Below are 21735 nucleotides of genomic sequence, written 5' to 3' on the forward strand. Positions count from 1 at the left end.
GGTTCCTGCAAATAGCTGACTTTCGACTGGCCGGCCGATCAATGAGCTCAGGCGCGCCCCACTTCCAAGGGGGCGACACTGCCGACCGATATTGTGCGTGGACCTTCTTTTTTCCAAGAAGGCAGCTCAGTTCGAAAGTGCTGGTTTCTTAGCATCTCACTCCAGTGAGATACGTTCTTTAAAGCAACGTAATCTCGACGCTATTGATGATTTTTTTGCAGCAGCACTCAGGTCTAGGCCTTGAATCTTCGTTGAAGTGATGTCCATTCATCTTCGCTCAAGCCACATCTCCGGATGTTCTTCACATTTTTACAGCTAAACATCGGTGCACTTCAACACGAACAACAAATGTGAGCTAAAATGTATTCCCTGAAGAGGAGCATAGAGGAAGACAGGCCTTTTCACTGCGATGGAAAAGAAAACAACAGTTATTTTGAACCACTACAGTCAAAACCTGAAGTTGGAACAAAAATACAAAAATAGTTCACAACAGCGTATACAATTCTGTTGCATTCTTCATTGCTACAGCTAATCATTACATTTACTTCAGCTCGTAAAAACAGCTTTCGGACGACTCTTTGTTAATGGCCTAAAATATCGCACTGTATATCCGCAAGTCACCACAAATCGTGCATGCTTAATAACAACTGAACTGATATGGTATACAGACAGATCTGTACTTCTCTGCCCGGAATAAAACAATTATTCGTTTGCGCCAACTACTGGTGTAATCGAGAACAAACGTTGCTCAGAGGGTAGCATATTATTGCCTGCGTTCTTTGAGAGGTAATTAAACATCGGCACCTGCCTGATTTTTTCTAATCACTTAATTTTTTGTGTCACTCACGAATACAATTTTCGGAAAAGCTGGCTGAGCAGAATGGGTAGACGGATGGATGGATACGGCTGAACCATTCAAATCGGGCGGTGGCTCAAGCCACCTAGCCATGACTTATGAAGTTTTACTCTTCTCTTGATATTAGCCACCAATCAGATAACCTTCGCTTGGTTACTTCTACCCGCTTAAAATCTACTTTCCCTTCACTGTCCTTAAACCCCAATGCCTTGAATAAATCAGCCCCGCTGCTTTCCACTGTAGAATGAAGCCCCTTACAGAAAAGTATCAAGTGTTCACCCGTTTCCTCCTCCTCTCCGCACGAAACGCACAACGTGTCTATCTCGCGGTACCTGACTATATACGTCTTAGTCCGCAAAACTCCCGCCCTGGCCTCAAACAACAAAGAGCTTCTCCTACAATTATCATAGATATTTGTAGGGTATACAAGGGGCTGCGCCACCTGCCGGGAAATTTCTGTGGTTTCTTCAAGATCCCCTTAAGTCTGCTCATTAAAATTAATGTAAAAGAAAAGAGCCACAGCTCCTCTAGCTAAAACACCGTAAGAAATGCAACAGTTATATCCAAAACAAGCGAGTAACTTCCCCACCCACTGAGCTGGATTTTCAGCTGCTTCACCATCCTGCAGGTGAAGAAGCCTGTTGGATTGTCCGCTTGTCTCACGTCTGCTAAAGTAGTATTCGTGGCCGTCACCAGCATGCACTTAATTCTCGAAAATGCAAGCATGCACCCATGCTTAATTACACCTCAAAAAACGCTGAACATAAAATGCTACCGTGTGAGCAGTGTTCACGTTCACTCTCGATTAGAGCAATACCGAGCACACAGGATTTTTTTATAAATCTTGACACAAATCTTCAGAAGCATGTATCTGCGATCTAGCGTAAGTCACGCCAAAGAATTAGTAGCAAAGGCGAACTAACAATAACTTTAAAGTTAGATATATGGTCGTGAAACTTAATGCAAAAAAACTAACACACGCATATCTTTTTGTCCCTAACATGGTTTACAAAGATTCCCGCGCTTTTGAATATTTTAGTTTCGAAAAAATAATAATTTGGAAACAGCAGATGTCAGTGAGCAAGCACGTAGATTCAATGTAGAAGCAAATGGCTTTTGCATGGGGCATTTAAATGCACGATATGGTTCATGTTAATAGCTGAATATATAAAAAGACGAAAGTATAGGGGAAAGGTGAAAAATACTTCACCTACAAATAGCCGCACCACGCAGTTGATTCAGTGAGCTAAAAAGAAAATAATGAAGTTTTGCTCTTCGTCTATTGCAGAAAAAAAAAGATCTCCCGTCTCCGCCAGACAGGATCCTAGTGAGGCGTGGTGACATCGTGAACGTCTCCGCCAGGGCGGAGACTCGGAGACTCGATTCGTGAGGAATCCCCTGTGTGGCCTTCGGTCCCCGCGGCTACGATCAGTCATTTGGTGAATGATCAGAAAAGAAAGAAAGTCAGCGGTGAAAAACAAAGATAGAAGCTGACTGCAGCGATTTTGTTGAGGGCGGAGACATACGCTTATCGTTCGTCGCTGACGACGCAACAATGGTACTTGTTTGGGAGGAGACCACGTGACGCCGTCGATGAAAGAGCTCCTTCCCTTTCAAGATACCCATTTTATTATTCTCGTTCTGGCTTCTTGCCCTTGATTTGACGTCTTTTGTTTCGCTTTTATACGGAAGTAGTCGTTCTTGATTGTTACTTTTTTGTATCAACGCCTTCTTCGACCGAGCTTTTATGCACGACCTTGAATGCTCCCTAACACAGCCACGCCAGTTTTTTTTTCTTTTTTGAACTACTCGATGCGAGCGAAGGACAACCTATAAAAAAATGTTTTTGCTGCGCTTCCGAAGAACGAACCATATGTTTCAAAATTTCCGCAAAAGTGATTTAAAATATGCGACAGTTGACCTCAAATTTAAACTGATGTCCAAGAATACATCACTTACATGAGCAATTAGCTTACCTTCACTTTTTGTGTACAGGTCTTTTTCTGCCTCTTTTTCTCACTCAGCGATCGTGAGGGACGTAGCACCTGGCAACCCACTGGCTTAAATACACTCCCTCCATTTCGACATTGTTCAGAATTATTATTTGAAAAATATTATTTGAAGAAACATGAACATATATAGTGCCGAATACCGCTGCCCTTCCATATGTTGATGTAGTGAACCAAAACCAAGAAATAACAGTTTTGATACTTCTTGCAATTCAGATATTTTTCCCATCCTAAACAAAACGAAATGCAAGACGTTCAGTCGTAATTATTGGAGTTTCTGTGTTTTCAACCGCAGTCGCTTCCCCTTTTTGGCGATTGTTTTCACCGTCTTATTTCTATTTCATATATTTGAAACTCTATCATCGCTGTTGTCTGTCACGGTTTAAGAGAGCAGAGAAGCTGTGACCAATAAAAGAGCAAGGGAACAAAGAAAAACAAATGGAAACCTAAAAATAAGTGCCCTTGACTGATATCATTTGAAAGTGAAGTGCATTTGTGACTTTATTATGCCACACATTGCACGCACAGGGTAAGGGACTCGGAAATGTTAACGCAGCCAGCAGTGTTGGTCTGATGTTGCAGTGTGCCCAAAAAGCCAGCAATAGGACCAAATAAATGCGTGTCTTCCTACCCTAGAAAAAAAAAAGAAATCACATTTCCACTCTTCGATTCCGCTATACGGATTTGCGTAGAACCTGAGCTTACTCGGAACACCTCCGACTTGTACCGAAAGAGGAATATGAGGTCTCTTCTGCGTAAATCTCTAGTAGCTTCAGCGGCCATAGCCTTTCTGCATTGCCTTTGCAAGCGCATTGTGTCAAACCTGTTGTGTGGGTATGCAAATCTCCAAGCTGCTCAAGGCTACTTTATTTCCAATGCGAGATCGACTTCGGGTCGGCTGACGTTGGCTTTGTCTCTCATGCATGATGTATGAAAGGCGAGGACGCTACCTCAGTGTGGGCGTTTGTATACGAACCGCGCCAAATTCAAGCGACATTTTCATGACATTTACGAACACCAGTGTTTCCTGGCGTTCGTGGGAGACCATGGCGTGAGAAATCGCTGCCCACATTTGTTGTCTGCATGCATAACTGACATTTGCCAAGAAAGGAGAATAGAAAGTAAAGATGTACACGTGCACCACCCATCAAAAGTTTTCATACCAGATACTTTGTTTCCAGCTGTGTAATGAAGCATTCGAGGAAAGCTTAAAGTTGTATACGTTTTCAAGGCCATGAGAAGCACTGCAATAGCATCTCAGCACCCTTTTGTCTTTAACGGTACTAAGTGTCCGACTTCACTGGTCAAAAGCAGACCTTGTGGCCGAAGACTTTAAACCGACACTACTTCTTTATTCGGTGCGAATATTTTAGTTTTCAGAGGAAATGATAACGAGAGCTGCGGCATGTATCATTTACACTAAAATATTTCATTTTTTAATGCGCGAAAGTTCATTTTCGGCCATCTGTTCTCTATTCAGCACCTGAGCCCATAAGGAGGCGAGGAAATTTCTAAATATATTTACAAGTATTCAAACATGATGCCTTAGAGATCTCTGATACAAACTATTTTGGAGTATATGTCTCTACTCACACACGGTCTCCTGGTACTTTCTGCTTTGAATATTGCAGCAATGTTTTGTGCTGTTTATTTGTTCACGCTCGTAGCTACCGGCACCAGCCTTTATCACTTGCTTTCTGTCAAGAGATGCTGCTAGATTTGACAGGAATGTTTGCAACCGCGCAACTGGTTCCGCGCGATTCTAGATTGTTGCAGGTGAGTGCTGCCCCTTATCTTGAAATTTATTCCTCAGCTTTCAAATGTGCGCAACCGAGAACGGCGCTGATTCTCTTCTTCTACTACCGCCCAGCACGTTGGCTGCTGTCGACGCCCCCGATATGTTCATTTTTTTTTTTTGGCGGGCGCTTATCACCCAATAAAAACTTTCTTTTGGAAGTCATTCGCTGGCTTCCTGACTTTCTGAGAAACATAACTGTGAATATAGTGTCGGCAGAATTGGTGGAAACAGTCCTAAATTCCAAGCAGGTTCATCGCCATAGTAAGGGTTTCATTGAAAAAGCTCTTCCTTGCGCAAAGTATACTGATAGCGATGTATCATGAAAAACCTTCATGGCGCAGACTACAATCCAAAATTTCGGTAGAGAGAGAATCTCTCCCCTCACAGCGCAAATTTGAAGACAAAAAAATTGAACAGCTAATTAACATAATCTGGACCCCTGCGCACGATTATGTCCGTGGCAACGCGGCTGCCCATGAGCTGGCTCGAGATCTCTTCAACTGAGTAGCTCAAGAAGGGCCTCACCTCGAGAACTACAGAAGAGAAGGGCGACTAATATCATATCAAGAAGTTACTCAGCAATACAAGCAAAACCGCAGGCAACTCCCGCCGCCCAGTGTGAAGCTTAATAATCAGCAAGCCGTGGCGTGGAGACGTCTTCAAACAGGAGCCTACCAGCACCAAATATTAGTTAAACATATTATCCCGGAAATCGAGGATGACAAATGTAAGAAATGTGGAGCGAGAGGGACCCTCGGCGGTATTATTTGGGAGTGCAAACAATCTCCAGACACGGCGAATGAAATAGATAGCAGAGACGCATGGAAGACCTTGCTGAGAAGCCCGGACCCTGAGCACCAGGTACTCGCCGCCCGACTGGCTGAAGAGGCCGCCGGGATTCAAGAAATCTAGGCCTGCACCTGACGCAGTGACTCTGTTCACCCCAATCTCTCCTGGCCCTCATCTCTTGACTGAGAGGGAGAGCCGGAGGGTAAATTGAGGTCGTCTTCTTCTTTTGGAAAATGAAGTTTTTTCCTCACTCATGGCGCCAAATCAAAACACTTGTTTTTCTGAGGCACTCTGCGTGAAAAAAGTTACACTCAAAGTCATTGACAAGATAAATTACCAAGAACTTAACTGAAGACAAGGGGCAGACGTTTTTGCCGAAAAAAGAAATCCCAACGTGACTTTCAAAGTCTCGTCTTTTATACGTTTCTTTTTCTAACCGTATATTTCAACATTCCCACATGCGGCACGGCATCCGTCGCTGCAGACCAGATTGTGGCTGTAAGCGGGAAATTTGGAAATGTCGCCTCGTAAAAATTAGCCTTTTGTTGCCTTCGAATATTTCTGTTATCGAGACATTGGCGTGGTAACAAATACCTGTCACGCAATATGCGGTAAGATTGACTATTAAAATAGCACTTAGTTACACATTTCGCTGCATCTGGATATACGTCGCCAGGGGATACGCATCGGGACACTTCTTGCCTCTTAAAGAGGAAATTACCTACAACAGTTGAAACTTTGCGCAAGCCATTCGATGAAAGCCATAAAAGCTTTCCATCGCAAGCTTCCATGAACATCGCAAGGCGTATATAATGGATAACTTCCTCAACAAATTTCCTGATTTTTTCACGATTACAGCTCATACTTGTTTGCTCTAGAGGAAGGCCACAGTTAGAGAGGCTTCGGTCATGTGCAACGGCATCTATGCTATCCGGTCATTTTAGTAAAATTTTAGATTCTACTTCTAGCTACTGATAACAACGCGTTACGTAGCGAATGTTTATTAGGGGGACATTTGACTGAGTATGCATCCTCCAAAAATGTTCTGCAGGTTAAGAAAAACTTTCGAATCCGCTTCGCAAGACACGGACAGCGCACACAGAAGTTGAATTTGAAAACGTTTTCTGGCTGTCCATAAAAAACCACTCTCGCTTTAGGAATCGGCGCGATGCTGACATATGGCGCCACCGTGTTCACTGAGCACAATGTGGAAGTAGCATTAGTCACCGTCGACTGCCGTAAATCTCCGGTGTAAATAAATAAAGAAATAACACAGAAATGAAGATATCATCGAAGAAAAGGGCGGTGGACTTTCTTTGGCGAGATTGCTCGACGCTGAGCTCAAATTTAGTCGATTGACATCACAGCCTGCGCTATGTGCGCTCGCCGCCTCAAAGCACGTTCATAGCTCATGCCGTTTTCTTTCTCGCTTTCATTATTCAGCCAGCTGGAGTTAGTCGCTATTCAGGGAAAGCTAGCGGAGTCGCGGCACTTGACCGGAATGGCTTCAGGCAGGTGCTTCAGGCCAGGCCTCATTAGAGCCTCCATCAAGAACCACCCCTAAATGACTCGACGCGCTATTTCGAGGCAGCTTTGGTTGTCGTCGTTTCAAAATATTATGGTTATAAGCACGAGCGTTTGGCACACGTCATATGTGCGTTTTTGTTTCTCAGCACGTTCTTTCCAAACGAGGAACAAAAGAGAAACTCTACCAGTGTGTGGCCATTTTTGTTGCACCTCAACTCTGAATTGTCGGAAATAAACGTGTTGAGAGGCACTTTCAATCCGCCGTTCTTAGAGGTCCTCATCATTTTATTACGCGCGAGGTGTTTGTGAAACTTCTAGACAACCGACTTTCACGGCACAGCCTCTCTACAAAGGATGATGTGTATCTGTAAAAATGCTTTGAAATTCAAATCAGTGCACAAATTTGTACAAGAGGCTTAAAATTTGTATGGCGATGACATGCGTGTTAATTTATCACGGCAAAGCAAGATCTCTGTACCGTGGGTCTATCTTCCAACAGTAAAAGTAAATGAAGCTTTAAAGGTGGTAATTCACTGAATTACTGAACGTTCGTCTTTTAACCTTCAGTTTATTGTTGGAATTTACGACTGCGTTTCCTGAGCGCAGCTCAAGCGTCCGCGCGACTATTATTAAAGTGACATTCGAGCAACAAAGTGGTGCCCTGCACGTGCTGATTGTTGCTGCGCAGACCGCCGTTTGTAAGGTGTGTTGTGTTCGCATAGTTATGATGTGCTAGAACTAGCTACTCTCCACTCGAAAACAATCATGGCTTTGGCCTTACTGGTGTAGTCACTCGAGGTCACCGAGTCCGCATACCGGATTTCGAGTAGACTGATGTCAAATGACATTTTTCTGCTATTGTGGCATATGAGGTGAACCCCCCATTGCCGCTTCCGCATTCCAGATGTAAATAGGCTATGCTCGCAAGGAATGACAACCGATGTAAATATTTCCCGCATATCCTCGGAGACCCTTGTTTTGACTGGACAGGATTGGTATAGTGGAGCGGGGTTACTGTGTGTCACACGGTGACTTACCGACATGATCGCGCCACCCACTTGCATGGTCTGACCTCCTCAGCGGGCAACGGATGCACCGTCCAGGCAGAAAACTAATGCTTACGCATAGTCTACCGCAGCAATCGCAGTGATGGTATGCAACTTTTGTTATCGTTGTTTTATATCTAGTAGCTTCATTTATGCATCCTGCTGTTTCCAATTACCAAATATTTGTTTTCTTTATTCCTCCCTTAATTTTGCGCAACCTAGTGCAGATTTCTTACACCGTATATTTACCTTATACCTCGTTATGTTGATGTTGCTCTACTAACACAATTTTGCACGTCTTTTTGTAATGCTCGCTACACACTAATTCTCCTAGGAGCAGGTAAGGTACTAATAAATAAATAAAGAGGACATATACTTCCTCATTTAGGCTTAAGTGATTTACTATAGTTACACTGAGATGCCATTACTCAAAGCTGCATCCAGTAGCTGAGATGATATATTGTACGGAAACGACGAGAAAGTTTTTCTGCTACTTATTTTCAGATATTATCTTTTTCTAACTTTGAGACACCTGAAGTAAACCCCACGTGGTTATAGGAGCAACCATATATACAAACAAATTGTCTGCGGTGGAAAATTATGTATGAATTAATCGAATTTTGAAGATTCAAAGGCAAATAAATTTTAGTTTGTAAATTAGTTGGCGCAAGAAATATGGCCACATGTCTTGCTAAAATATAAGGTCACATCTGCCTTGCCACAGCTGTGGAGTACATTTACAAAGGTACGGGAAACACTGCCGAGCGGATTGACTGTGGAATGGACTAGTCGAAATTCTATCTGGACAGGAGTAAGCTCCTTGTTGTCTTTAGGAATGTAGGAATGCAGGTAATTATAATATGTTTCAGACGTTTGAAGTACATGAAAATTATTGATATTAGGCGACAATTATTAATCAAGCCGGTATCACCGTATCTGATCTCGATGCAAGGAAGTTGCCAAGCACAGAGGAATAATTAGGGCCTCTCCTTTGCAGAATCACGCGCTTGTGTGTAATGGGTGCCCTGTTATAAGTGTTAATAAGTGCTTGAAACTGGCTCTATTAAATGTAAAATCATCCCCTTGATTTTTGTCACCACAATCGTGAAGTGATAGAATTGTTTTTTGTTATCTACCGCGATTTGTCAAACGGACTAGTATTTTTTTATAGTTGCTGAAGAGGAGGAAAGTAAGCTATGTTCCCCATACACACGAGATGGCGGCACAGGTCCTAAAATCAGCCGCGCAAAAAAAAAATGGCAGAACTAAACATTTTTTTATGGCTTTAGCTTCTTTGGTTTCATTTCAAAATTTATATTTCGAGTTATCAGGAAGATATAGTACGCTTGAAAGAGCTTAAGGTCACCGTTCATGGTATTCCCGCTGTACATCGGCCTGATTTTCCACTGTTCCATTCGAATGCACGCAAGACACACTCGAACTTAGCTATTTTCAGCTTCACTCCAGTTCAACAGAAAAACTAGTAATGGAGCGCTTACAGTACGACGATATCATCCTGCATTTCATGCGCCCGGATAAAACCACATGGTGCGAGAGCCCTTACCTACATATTTTTCTGCACAACTCCTGCCCTTGCTTCTTTGATTACGTAAGCTGTATAGAGTCTGAAGCCATGCGATCAATACAATTGGGGGTGCCTCGGGCCCAGGAATAACCCTGTGATTAGACTGCGTGGCCCGAATCGGGAGTCTCGTTGAGATTCCTAAGCCCCTTGACCGAAAGCAGCTTACGCTAATCCTATTCCAAAAACGACCTCGCTACACTCTGTTATGCAGCGCGTGCACTACTTCGTCTTCCTAGCGGACTTCAAAGCTGCAGAAGACAATAGTGACAGCGCTAGGCAGGCCCTGTCATTGATTAAACATTCTAGTCGTTAACGCCGGTGAAGTTTCGCCCTAATCATTCATTTAGCTTACGTCCATAAGCAATGGGCTGCAATGTTTTTCAGCGTTTGCAGCAGCTGTGTTCTATTTTCCGGGGAAGCGCTCGTTTCATAAAAAAATAGGTTAACTACCGGAATAGCGACAATCAACTCAATCCCCACAACTGTGTGACGCAGCGAAGGTTTATGTTTTGTAATCTTTTTTTTCACGCAGTTCGCCTCGGGTTTCCTTGGCAAGGGTCTGTAATTTTGATACTGCATTGCTCGCAAATGTCTACTAAGGTGAGGAAAGAAGCGCTTTTCGGGCTTAGTTACAAGCAGCATCGTATTTGCATCGAAGTGACCAAAGCTCTCATTTACAGAACTAAATATATTGAGAATACACTTCACCAAACTTCGCAAAATCTCCCAAGCACATATTCAGTTCCAAACTAAGGATACCCTTGAATATAATGCGAACATATAAAGGCGAACTTCACAGGCAGTGTTCTAGCGGGTGGATAATATTTGATGAACTTGATCATTGAGTAAAATTGTTTGTCCGCAAGAAAATTGAAACTGATGGTCCAAGTCTGTGGGTGTTTTTGCATCTGTGTTCGTAGCTTCCGCTCTGCTGTAATGTCTCAATAAACGGCAAAGTCCGAAAATATTACCGCCAGCCGTTTACGTTTTTTCGGCGCATGCTAGCGGGAAGTAGTCTTCTTCATTACTTTGATACCAAAAAGTATTTAAGGATGCACAAAAACATGGCTGCCACACTTTCCGGTGTTGTGTTTTATTATTTCCCTCTCCTTAGTTGTTCTGCACTTTTATTGGACTCCGAAAGTTTCGCAACTAGAGTTTTTATGGTAATCAGCTGCCAAGGGCCCAAAAAGTAAGCAAGCTCGAACATGCGAAGAAGAACATGTTGATAATCCAATCGGAATGCCAATGCCTCCAACGCACGGAGAACCAAGCTGTCGCTTCAGCGTTCACTCGTCCCATCACGTGTCCGCGCAAAACCGCACACGACCCACGTATAGTAGAGAGCAGTAGGCGTCGTAATGACATAACCTTTTGCAGTAAAGCCATTATCAAAAAAAAAACGCAGCCCACAACATTAGCTTCGCCACTCAGAGTGCGTTAGAACCGGTGGGCAAACGGATGCCCCAGTGTTTGATGCGCTAAGAGCCTTTGAGTGCATGCGTTTCTGTTCATCGAAACTTGCTGGCACATTAGTGTCTTTTTAGTTTTGGCTGTCATGCTGACGTTCAGAAGTCAAACTGGTCGAGTAGTTAGAATGGCTTGGACTGCACATAGCGGCTGGCACTGCTTGGGGGAAAGTAAACATAAAAGACGACTTACAGCTCAAGTCAGGCATGTTATGAGTTAATCCCGAACTAGTGCGACAAAATTTAGTTTTCCACTGTACCGCCTGGAATTCCACTGTCACTGGAAGCATAAACACCCCAATTAAAACTTTTGGGTTCATAAATTCACATGCTTCACTTCATTTTTCTTTAGCACCAGTGACTATTGAACAAGCTCTTGAAAGTTCAGATTAGCCATGTCATCCACGTTTTCTCTCGTATGCTCAGAAGTGCCACATTTGCCGATGCACACCGTGGCGGTTTACCAGCCATGAAAAACTTCTGTTAGTTTTTTGGAGTCACGAAAAGTACATGTTTTCAAGAACGTCATTGAAAAAAACCAGATTTCCACAGGGAAAGTCGCTTGTTCAGCCGAGCAGCCGTCTGTCTGAGGTGACCTTGAGGACCACAATAGTTGAACACAAGCACGCGTTGTGCACCATTGAGTAGTGACAGAAATGATAGCTGAGGGTTCACCGCGATCCCTTTTGCTTCTCTGTAATCGTAACTTCAAAATTTCCTCCGCACTGTAAGCCAACTAACTCAATACTGAGGCCATCGTTTTGGCAATGATAATTGTCTGGAGCACAAATTCAATTGAATTGTAGGCAGCATTATCATAGCTGCAATAAGGCAGTGCTCTAAAATAAAATACATGGGTCCGTGGGTCATTCAGCAACATGTGAGTCTGGAAAGGTGCTGTTGGTGGTAAAAAATTCTGCTGACCAGGTGGGCGGAGTGTTCGAAATCAATGTATCACGGCCGAGTTGCCAAACTCCCAAAGAATTCTAAAGCTCTGTGACGAGGAAGAAAGTTCACCTGATAGTTTTGTTAGCACAAGGCTTTGTGACAAGATTCGAATGCTGTGAAGACACTTGCGAGAAATATTAGAGACAGCTAGAACTCAGATAATGCAGGTGCGCTCTGCAAAGCTTCAGTGACAGTCCAATAATAATGCAATCTGCCGCCAGCAGTACAGACAGTTAGGATGAAGGCGGCACGTGATATACCATAACGCGGCGCAGTTTTTCTGCGGCTTAATATCCTGGCGCTATGCAAGTGCTTCTGCAGAAAGCCGACCGAATGCATGGAGCTACGCGCGAGACTAAATGTCATGGCGTTGCCCCTGTGTACGCGAGATTCGATCGCTTCATGGAAGCAGACACTGGCCGCCACTGCGACAACATGTCAGTCGCGGTGTTTCTCTTATGGATGGACACTGCTGCCCCTTTTGTTGGGAGCTGTGCCACTGACGCCCTCTGGCTGCGGCTTGCATCTGTCTATTCTGCTGCAATAGTAATGTCCTATTGCCAAGGTGCGCTGTTAGCGTTCGAGTATAACGTGTGGCACATTGGGGTAATTATCTACAAATGTATGTCGTGAACACAACAAAAAATTCGCGGTTTATGCTCTTTGAAGACAGACCGTTACTACTGACTCTGTCCTCTTGTCGACGTGGGCACAATACCTCATCAAGTGTCGCACGCTGACACGTGTAGAATGTTTTAAATCATGCGCTGTTCCTTAATCAGCAGTTTGCATGTATTGTTTGCGTTTCTTAAAAACAAAAGCCTGCTTTGTCTCGGCTAAGAGGCGTCCAGATGTAGTTTCGCGTTTGCAACATTTGTGTTTGGAAAATAACAGTCCTGTAGAAATACTATAACGAGGTTCACGGCTTTATTAACCAGCTTCAGAAAATCTGCTTCCATATATTCATTCTTTAGTGCAGCGGCTGCAGCTTGACGTGAATTTGCCAACCGCATTCACGCTTGAAATAGCGAACTCGAGTAGATTTAGATAAGCTGCGTATGCGGCCACTAAACGTGGGTGAAAGTCATGGTTTGTTGTTTTCCTTTTACGGGTATTAGCGAATATAAGTTATTGCTGTTGTCGTAGTTAAGAACTCGAAATGTGGCATGCATGAGAACTAAATGGTACAAAAAGACTCAGACAAACCAGTACAGAGTGAAATAGAGAACCCACAGTCTATGTACAACTCGAAGCTTGTAAAAAGATCTCGGAAGGGCAGAAGTTCTCTCCACAAGAGTGCTTTCATCGTAACGGTACTCATTTCATGCACATTAGTGATCCACGATGTAAACATTTTTTACAAGAACAAAGTGGCTCTCAGGACTCTACGATGTTTTAATTGAAGTTCTCAATCTAATTGAACTCTATTCTAATTGAAGTTTTGAACGGACGTTCACTAGGAAGACAAAAATATGGATCATGGTCAGGCACAATTCATCGGCTCACTGTGTTTTGTTGCGTCTTTCTCGCAAAACCTTGTGGGCACGAAAGACGCTAGACAATCAGTTTACAGAACAGGCCCATTGCTTCCAAAGTAGGTTTCTGCTTAGGGGCTTAAATAATCATGAAGGACAAGTTAGCACAAAATACCGGCATATCAGCAGTGAGTAAGCAATGTATAGGAAACAGCCGTCCAAAAAAATACAACTTTGGCTGCTTTTCTTTTCCACAGTCGTGTCGCAAACACGATGGAATGCATCTGGCCCGGAGTGTTCTCTCTTACGGTTACAGCGCCCGTGTATCTAAATTAAGAGATTCCAGCCGACAACGCAGTTGGTATGTCCGCGGTATGATTTCGCGCTGAGTTTCAGGTAACAGAACAAGCATCGATAATATGAGTGCCCACTTTCCTGTCAGGATGTCATTGGTCAAGTCAATGTCATTTATTCAGTACTTGAGAGTGAAAATCAGTGTCAGAATTGGCCGTTTTTAAAGACACAATTCATACGATCACAGCTTGTCGCATTTAGGCAAAGTAACCTCATGTAATTTATCACGGGCTGTTGTTAATTGTGGGCAGAAGTGGCAGCGCGAAAGACATTTCCTTTTAAGCTCTGCTTTACAAGTCAGATAAGCGGCGAAGGACCGCTGAAACGCACGCGGTTCTTACGCTCTCATCTGGTGCAGTGTTAATTGACTAGCAGCATTATTGACGCATGCTCTCAATAATTATAGAAGTGATTATACGGTGGAACAAAGCTAGCAAGCACCATATTTTCAGGAGCTGCAGTCGTGTTAGATATTATGTTGATTTCACGCTCACTATTCCCTCCTCTCAAAGAAGCGACGAAGAATTTGTCAAAGCAAGTATAATGTTACTTGCACTTAGATGTCGAACCGGTCTTTCCGGAGAGGAAATGTTAAAACAGATGCTGGCCGATCTGTAACGGTGTTTGCGCAGTAACAAGCGGCAATTTTACTAAACGTCCGCGACGAAGAACTGTCGTGAGGCCAATGTTCTGAGAACATCACTTTACACGTATGAACACATGTTACAGGAAACTTTGTCTCGTCGTCTTTGCATAGATCCATAAGTAGTTAATTACATTCCCTGTTTGCTTTCTTGTTTAATGTCTCTCTTCTCGGAAAAGGAACCGTCTGCCAAAAGAGAAGCAGAAAACAGCGGTACCGCTCACCATGCTGGAGCCGTGCCGCGCCTGAACGCGGCGGGCGTCCTCCTACGTTCCGGCGCGCGGTGGCGGCAACAACGTCGGTGGCAGCGGTAGTGGCGCCCCGAGCGGACCAGTCCATGCGGCCGCTGTCAGCGCAGCCGGGCCCCACTCTGTGCTCCGACCGCGTCGGGCGGCTCTCTCCCCAAACGGGAAGCGGAGGTTGAGTGAGAGAGGAGGAATGGGGAAGGAAGAAGGGTGCGTGGGGTGTGCGCGCTAGAGCTGGCGCACACCGGAGCCGCACACCGGCTGGCCGCCCGGCGCGGGACGCTCCTGAACTGCGCACGTGGCTGGAAAGGAATGCGCGACTGAGCCTTCGTAGTTTCGGCAGGGCGCAGCTGCACTTGCGTCGTTTCTTGTGATACAATGTTGATGTAATGAATACTTACTTCCTTCTTTACGCAGTTTTTGCGTTAGTTTCTCATTAACGGTAAAATGATGTAGCGAAACGAGCCGGGGTTCTTCACAGTTTCCGGGTTTTTGATGGCAAGCCAAAACGATCTAATCTAATACCCACTGAACCCTAGATTCTCCTGAGGCAATTAAGATGAAGGAGACCTGGGCGGCAAGTGTGGAAGTTAGGCGCAGCTCCTAATGGTTAATGAAACTGATCGGCATAAATTTTCTGTAATGAGTGTCATTTATCTCCTTCTATTGCAAGCGCACTCCTGCGCTATTATTAAAGCCCTAAATACTCCCAGCGCCTCAAACGATCGGTGCCTTAGGTTTCTGAACTTCGCTTCGTTTGTAAGTATTCCTTCCTCTTGCGGGCTATATTATTAGAACAGTTTTTTTCTGTTTTTTCATATGTCCCAAAGCAGCTAAAAACACAAATTTTCAACAAAATATATGCATTTCTTAAGTTTTTGAGGTTCTCGCGTTTATTCACCGTTTATTGACAAGCGTCATGTGTGTAAACAAAGATGGTGCTGCGGTCGGCAGTGACGCGGGGTGTAAGCAAAAACGCAGCATGCCTACACTGCGCGAAGAGGCGCTGCCTTTGAAACCAACTCGCCTATGCGAATATTTGAAAGCGTGTGGGTCGCTTGTGGTTAGAAATATTTTTGTCGATGCCCGGAATAGTGGTTCTGCACTTTTTCACCCTGTTCACTAGAAGGAATTACTAGGCGGAGGGCTGCATCGGCTCACTTCTGTGCTCCTAGCTGGCAGCAAGCAGCAACGCGGCTACGGCGGGCGACTACTTGGATTGAATAAATGAAATTGAGAAAGCAAGAAAGTATTACTCTACAGTTCTCAACTTATGGACCAATACAGCATAGCCGCAATTGCTATTAAAAGAAGTGGGGCGACACAATGCATGCCACAAAAGTTTTTTTCACATGACGAATCTTATCTGATAAGCTTTCTTTTCTCTCCGAGCCATTTTACTTCGGAAAACGTTCAAAGTATCGGGCACTCCAGTTAAACAGTCACATTGGATAAAGCAAATGCGACTTCTCTGTTTTTTGCAACAATCGGGAGCGCGAACCGAACTTATATGCTTTATTCTCTTCGACGAAAGGGACATTTGTGGCAGAAGTCGAAGTCTCGCTACACCGATACTGTCCGCAAGTAAGATATCTTTTTGATCTCTTGGCTTTGGAACAGCTTCACAAGCGCGTATGTAAATTTTTTTTTCCTCGAACTTCAAACGAAGTTTGAGTTCATTCTACTGAGCGGAATAGGTAATTTTGATTCGTATATAAAACTTTATAATCAAGTGTGCGCCTTTTTCGTGATCAGACTGGTTTTTCGTGTGGCATTTGCTGTGTTCGCCAGGTAGTGATCGACCTGCAACTGGAAAATTAAGAAAACCTTGGAAATAACACTATGTGACTTGGGGAGATCCCAGCGTCGTTTATTCGCTGTCTGTAACTGATATTGAGACGACACACTTATTAAAGCACGCGAAAGGGAAACTTACGCCGCTTTCTTTCTTATTCCGTGCTGCTCAACCAACCGCACCACACCTGATCAGCATGCAAGGAATTAAGTCCAGGAACACGCATGCGGGGTACACCGATTGCGGATGGTCCTGGCTTTTGCCTGTACAATGAAAGTCACTGCTTAGGCAAGCGCCGCCTTATCTCCCTGATGGCACGCCCCGAAGCTTGTCTACATTTTTACTAACGCGTTTTCGGAAAATATTTTACATTACTAGAAACAACCGATACTGTTTTGAGTTCTCAAGAGACTTTCAAAAAAGAAAGCTTAGCTGCGATCCTTCAACATTTGCTCTGAAGTTCTTCTTTGAAATCCTTTTCGTAAGCGCCATGTTGCACAAGGCCTGAAGTGAGCGCGTATTGTCCAAATCTCATTTGTATCATTGCTGTCGAGCTGTAGCCCGTCATTACGTACCGCGACAACGTTACCGAAACACTTAATGCGAACTATTGGAGCACGAAGTACGTGGGTGAGCGCATGTAAAGATTATTATTTCAAGCAATTTTTGCATTTTTAAGCAGATCTTTCAACTGCGCTTACCATAAGCCCTTTGTTAAAGGAAACAGTGCACTACTACTTCATTCATTTCAAGTTACGTGATGTTGGAGGCATGCAGAGTAAACTGCCGGCACGTCATATTCACAGTGCCGCAGGTCGCGACCATCGCAGTTCCCGTAAACTTATCAGAACCTTCAGGATCAGCACCATAGTTCAGTCAGTTCAATAAAATTTTAACGGCGTACAGCATTGTCAAAAGTTTGTAACTGAAGGAGTGTGCTTACGTTACATGATGTATGGCAGGATATTCATTGCTAGCCTTCTATATCACTTGTATCTGAGAAGTACTCTCGTTTGCGACCTTCCGAATGTTAACATTTCCACACATGCTAGAACAACCCCGATGCACGGCTTAGAACCAAACCCGCCCGGGATCTTTTCTTCTGACCAAATCTGAATATAATGCCGGGTAGTATCTCAGTTCCAAGCTGTGAGCGTCAAAAGTGTTCTAATCTTCCATCTCGTAGGCTCGAGCTTTTGTTTGCTCAGTTTCGGGGCCCAGGAGCATAATAGCGAGGAAACTAAAAGCCATAGTCGACTACGCCTCTTTCATCGCTATTGATAACCATGAAATAGCAGAGATGATAAAAGAACGCAAAGAGCAAACGCACGGCAATACCTAAAGAGTGGATAAAATATCAGCTTTTTCAGAGAGTAGCCGAAAGACAGACATCTACCCTACACAAAGGATTTTACCCCAACTCCCGTTTCCTAAAAATAAGAAAATGTCTACAGCGGAATTTTAGTATATTTTAGCTCTATTCCTAGAGGGGTCCAGCCACGTGCTTGAAACTTGCGATTGGAAATGAAAGTTAACGATAATAAGCAAACTGCGATGTGTGCAGTTATCGCTCAAATTCACAGATGCCTTCAGAAAATACCTTAGACGCCGTGGGGCTTCTATGGAAATATCAATCGATTTTGTCATTGTTTAAAAGCGTCCGTGCTGCAAGAGTTATGGCTTTTATTATATATGCTCACGTAAACAGAAATCCTTATTCGGAACGAGAAAATACTCTAATAACATAACGTCTGGAAAGGGCCACTTCTTTCGCTAGTTGTGATGCAGTCACATTGTTCCAGCATTGCTCTAAAATGTCGAGCCTGCTTTAAGTACCACCTCTGCTTGAAGCGCGGCAGTTTCCACCGGATAATTTCTCGCATAAGATGATTAACAGCAATCAGTGCGCCAGTTAGAGTGGTAACATTCTACTTGGTCTTAATGAATGCGATCAAGAACAGTAGACTTTATTTATTGCCTAAAATAAGTTTTTTTGCAGCTTAACAAAACTACGCGGCATCTTTCGGATGTTTATTGACAGGAAATTGAAAAAGTGAAATTTAATGAGCACATCTGAGAAGTCAGCTCACGTCAGGAACAGTTTAACTAAAATTTCGCAACAATATCGTTTCTGGTTATACCTATAAGTGCAAAAACTAGGAAGGGGTAATTACATGCGCATTATGCAAGGCAATGCGCACACCTTGTCAAAACAGTGCCAAAAATGATTAGTGTTCCTAAATTACAGACCTTAGTAGGTGGCGAATACAAAACAAGAGAACTTCGGTCCGGTTTGTGCAACTGCAGTTTGAGTTATATGAAAAGCCAATTCGAATGATTAGGGAGGTTAGAAAATAATTTTTAACACAAATATCTTCGTGTTTCCCGTAAAACCTGTGAGAAAATGAGAGATGGTGAGGTGTCCAACACGATGTCTAGCTGTCACACATTGATGCCATCTTTGGCTTGAACCGCCGTCCTCTTTCGGACGCCAGATAATTTCAGCGGAAAACGCTGCCTGTTCCGAAAGCGCTCACATCAGTCTTTGCATTCAAGCTTTAAAGAATATGGCGCGAAGATTGTGTTATGCGAACTCATGACACTGGTCCGTAAAGGTTTAATTTAGCAAGAATTAAGGAATTAAGAAACTGTGCATATGAGTGCACGTGATTTTACTTTCTGGAACAGACATCTTTAATGTTTTCTTTTAACTCAAAAAAAATAATGCATTGGAATGGACAAACACACAAATCTCACTACCCTATCAACATTTTCTCATCAAGCCGGAAAACATTAGGTAAGTCCTAAACAGGTTCAATTTTGTACTTATGACGAAACCAGGACCATACCCAGTTCCATAAGACATTGTAGTATGGAGCGCTGAAGCGCTTAAAATTTAAGTGCCGTTCTTAATGATGAGTTTATTTTGGGAGTTTATAGTCCGGATCTTAACTTATTTGGCACTTTGGTTCAGCACTACGCGACTTTTTTTATTACCATTAAACGAGAAAAAATGTTGCCCTTAATTTTTCATCTCATACGAAATCATCTCGACACTATTATAGCCAGGAGCTCCTGACTACTGCTCCAAAAACACCAAACCACGAAACATAATACCGTGCGGATAAAGCAGGACCTTTCATTTAAAGCAAATGCGGCCGGTTAAGATTTTTAACCAAACTAACAATTTTAGGGAAGGGAGTTAACACTTCGGCCTCTTTTCTCGCTACCAGACAAGTGTTACGACCTGTTTCCTACGGATCATTTAGGCTTTCCTTGTAGAGGAGGAATTATAGCCAGGTAGTGTCGACACGTTACCGTGTTGCATATTCATTCATTCGCGTGTACACCTGGCCAGAGCTAAGTACAGCGGCAATACAGAGCGGTAATTTCGTCCCCAAAGCAGCCGTCTTCAGTACGAGCGATGCCGCAACTTTCACGCGAGACGCAATGAAATAAAGTGCCATGAACGGATGGTGACCGTAGCGAGCAAAATAGGCGCACGACAGGCGGCAGCACCAGCGCCCGAGACATGCATGAGCAGCGGCACAAGTTGCGTGGAATAAAGCAATGCCAGCATGTGCGCCACCTCGAGTACAGCCGCGCGCCTCTTGCAACTCCGTGCCTTATAACAGCTGCTTTCAGGGTGGCCCCATTAACTATCCATTTGTCGCATGCCAAGAGCAGCTCCCGTGCTACTCCGAGCCAATTAGTGACGGGGCAGCGCGCCTTAATCGGGCAACGGCACCTCGGCTGTTCCCGCCAGCCGGTTTATTTTTCGCCCCACATCTTCGATCGAGAGCACACGCTTTTCGGTCCCTGGACTTCCTTCTCCGTATCGCCACCCGCCACCCACATTGTCACCTTTCTAAAACTCGAAACAGGGTAGCAGCACAATGAGTCTTAATCTGGAAATATTTTAGAGGCATTTCAGAGTTGGAGCGTGTTGCTCCATTTAGAACGCGTATCAAAATGGAGGTCCACGTCTATTTGGTTTTCAGATTTGCGTACAAAATGAGGTCCACGTGTCACAGTATTTTCCCGAATAAAGCCTTCCGAGTGCAGTATAGTCGATATGGTGAGTAGTCGAACCGTTTGCAAAAAGTAAGTTACATAGGCCGCGCGTATCAACTTTTCAGCAGAAAGCATAATAGTTGTCGTAGCAGCTGGAAACCATTAAAAAAACTGTTTTATTGGCTTGGAGATAAGGAGCTTTAAGCTAAAGTTTCTTTTTTGCCCATTCATCGTATGGCACGTGTGCATTATGCCGGATGCCAATGCAGGAGTAGCAGTTAGGTCTAGATTCTGTTAAAGCGAACTCCATAGAGGTCATGCTCCGGGCAGTGTCAGGCAACGTAATAGTACTTTGTTCGTTTTTTTTTTACGCCCAGAAGGCTCTTGTGCTTTCCGGATTAACGCCTTGCTGATCACAGAGCTCATTTAAAGCCTCCAAGACAAGCTTTAACACGAAGCTAGAAGCGTCGGCGTTTGTGTAACACTTTCGTATAGAAATGTGGCAACGCTGAGTGGCTTAAAAACAGTAAAGACACCAGCGGCAGCTGTGACGTCAAGCGCAGTAAACCAGATAACAATATAATCAATAAAGATTGTTATACTTAACACCGCATGCATCAGACACTGAATATCGCATGAAATGGTGGTAAATGACCATATTTTTGCGTTTTGAGTATTTATTGAATGAGCGCTGTTTAATCGCATCGTTTTAACGCAGCCAATTTTGTTTGCTTTTTGTTTCTGGCAATAACTTTCCGAATGCACCTGGGAAATTACTGCTAGACGGATCTGTTGAGCCAGGCCTCTATTAGGCCGGAGAAGTTAAACCTCAGTCAGCTTTACAAAGAAAGACTGAGATGTAATAGAAGAATTTTTTAAAAAAAGTTACCATCCTTGATGGAGGTCTTGCCGTTTCTGTTATTATTACGGTCTTATGCAAGCCACGCTGTTCACAGGAAAGAGGATTTTACCAATTGTGGACAAGGTATGCGTAACTCTAGAGCTTGCTCGTTAATATTAGGCGCAAGAAAAAGCGCCATGACTAATGCTTTTAATATTGCTTTCGAAAAAAGTCAGGTTTTCGATCGGTACGTTGGGTCGTGTTGCGGTACGTAGCAGCATGATCCCGTAAAACAGGCAACTTATCTGTAGTGCGCCTTGAACACAGAGCATTTTGTGCAC

The 21735-nt window shown here is 43.8% G+C and overlaps 1 protein-coding gene across 1 annotated transcript in view; it reads right to left on the reverse strand.

The window, feature by feature from the left end:
* LOC144130399 (guanylate cyclase soluble subunit beta-1-like) overlaps positions 1-14877 on the reverse strand; it is a 118449-nt gene extending 103572 nt beyond the window's left edge. The window contains exon 1 of the mRNA XM_077664325.1: positions 14724-14877. Coding sequence (XP_077520451.1) covers positions 14724-14726 — 3 coding nt within the window. The 5' untranslated portion in view covers positions 14727-14877. The remainder of the gene's footprint in view (positions 1-14723) is intronic.
* Positions 14878-21735: the final 6858 nt, after the last annotated feature.

This window comes from Amblyomma americanum, chromosome 4 (genome assembly GCF_052857255.1).
Source record: "Amblyomma americanum isolate KBUSLIRL-KWMA chromosome 4, ASM5285725v1, whole genome shotgun sequence".
NCBI lineage: Eukaryota > Metazoa > Arthropoda > Arachnida > Ixodida > Ixodidae > Amblyomma > Amblyomma americanum.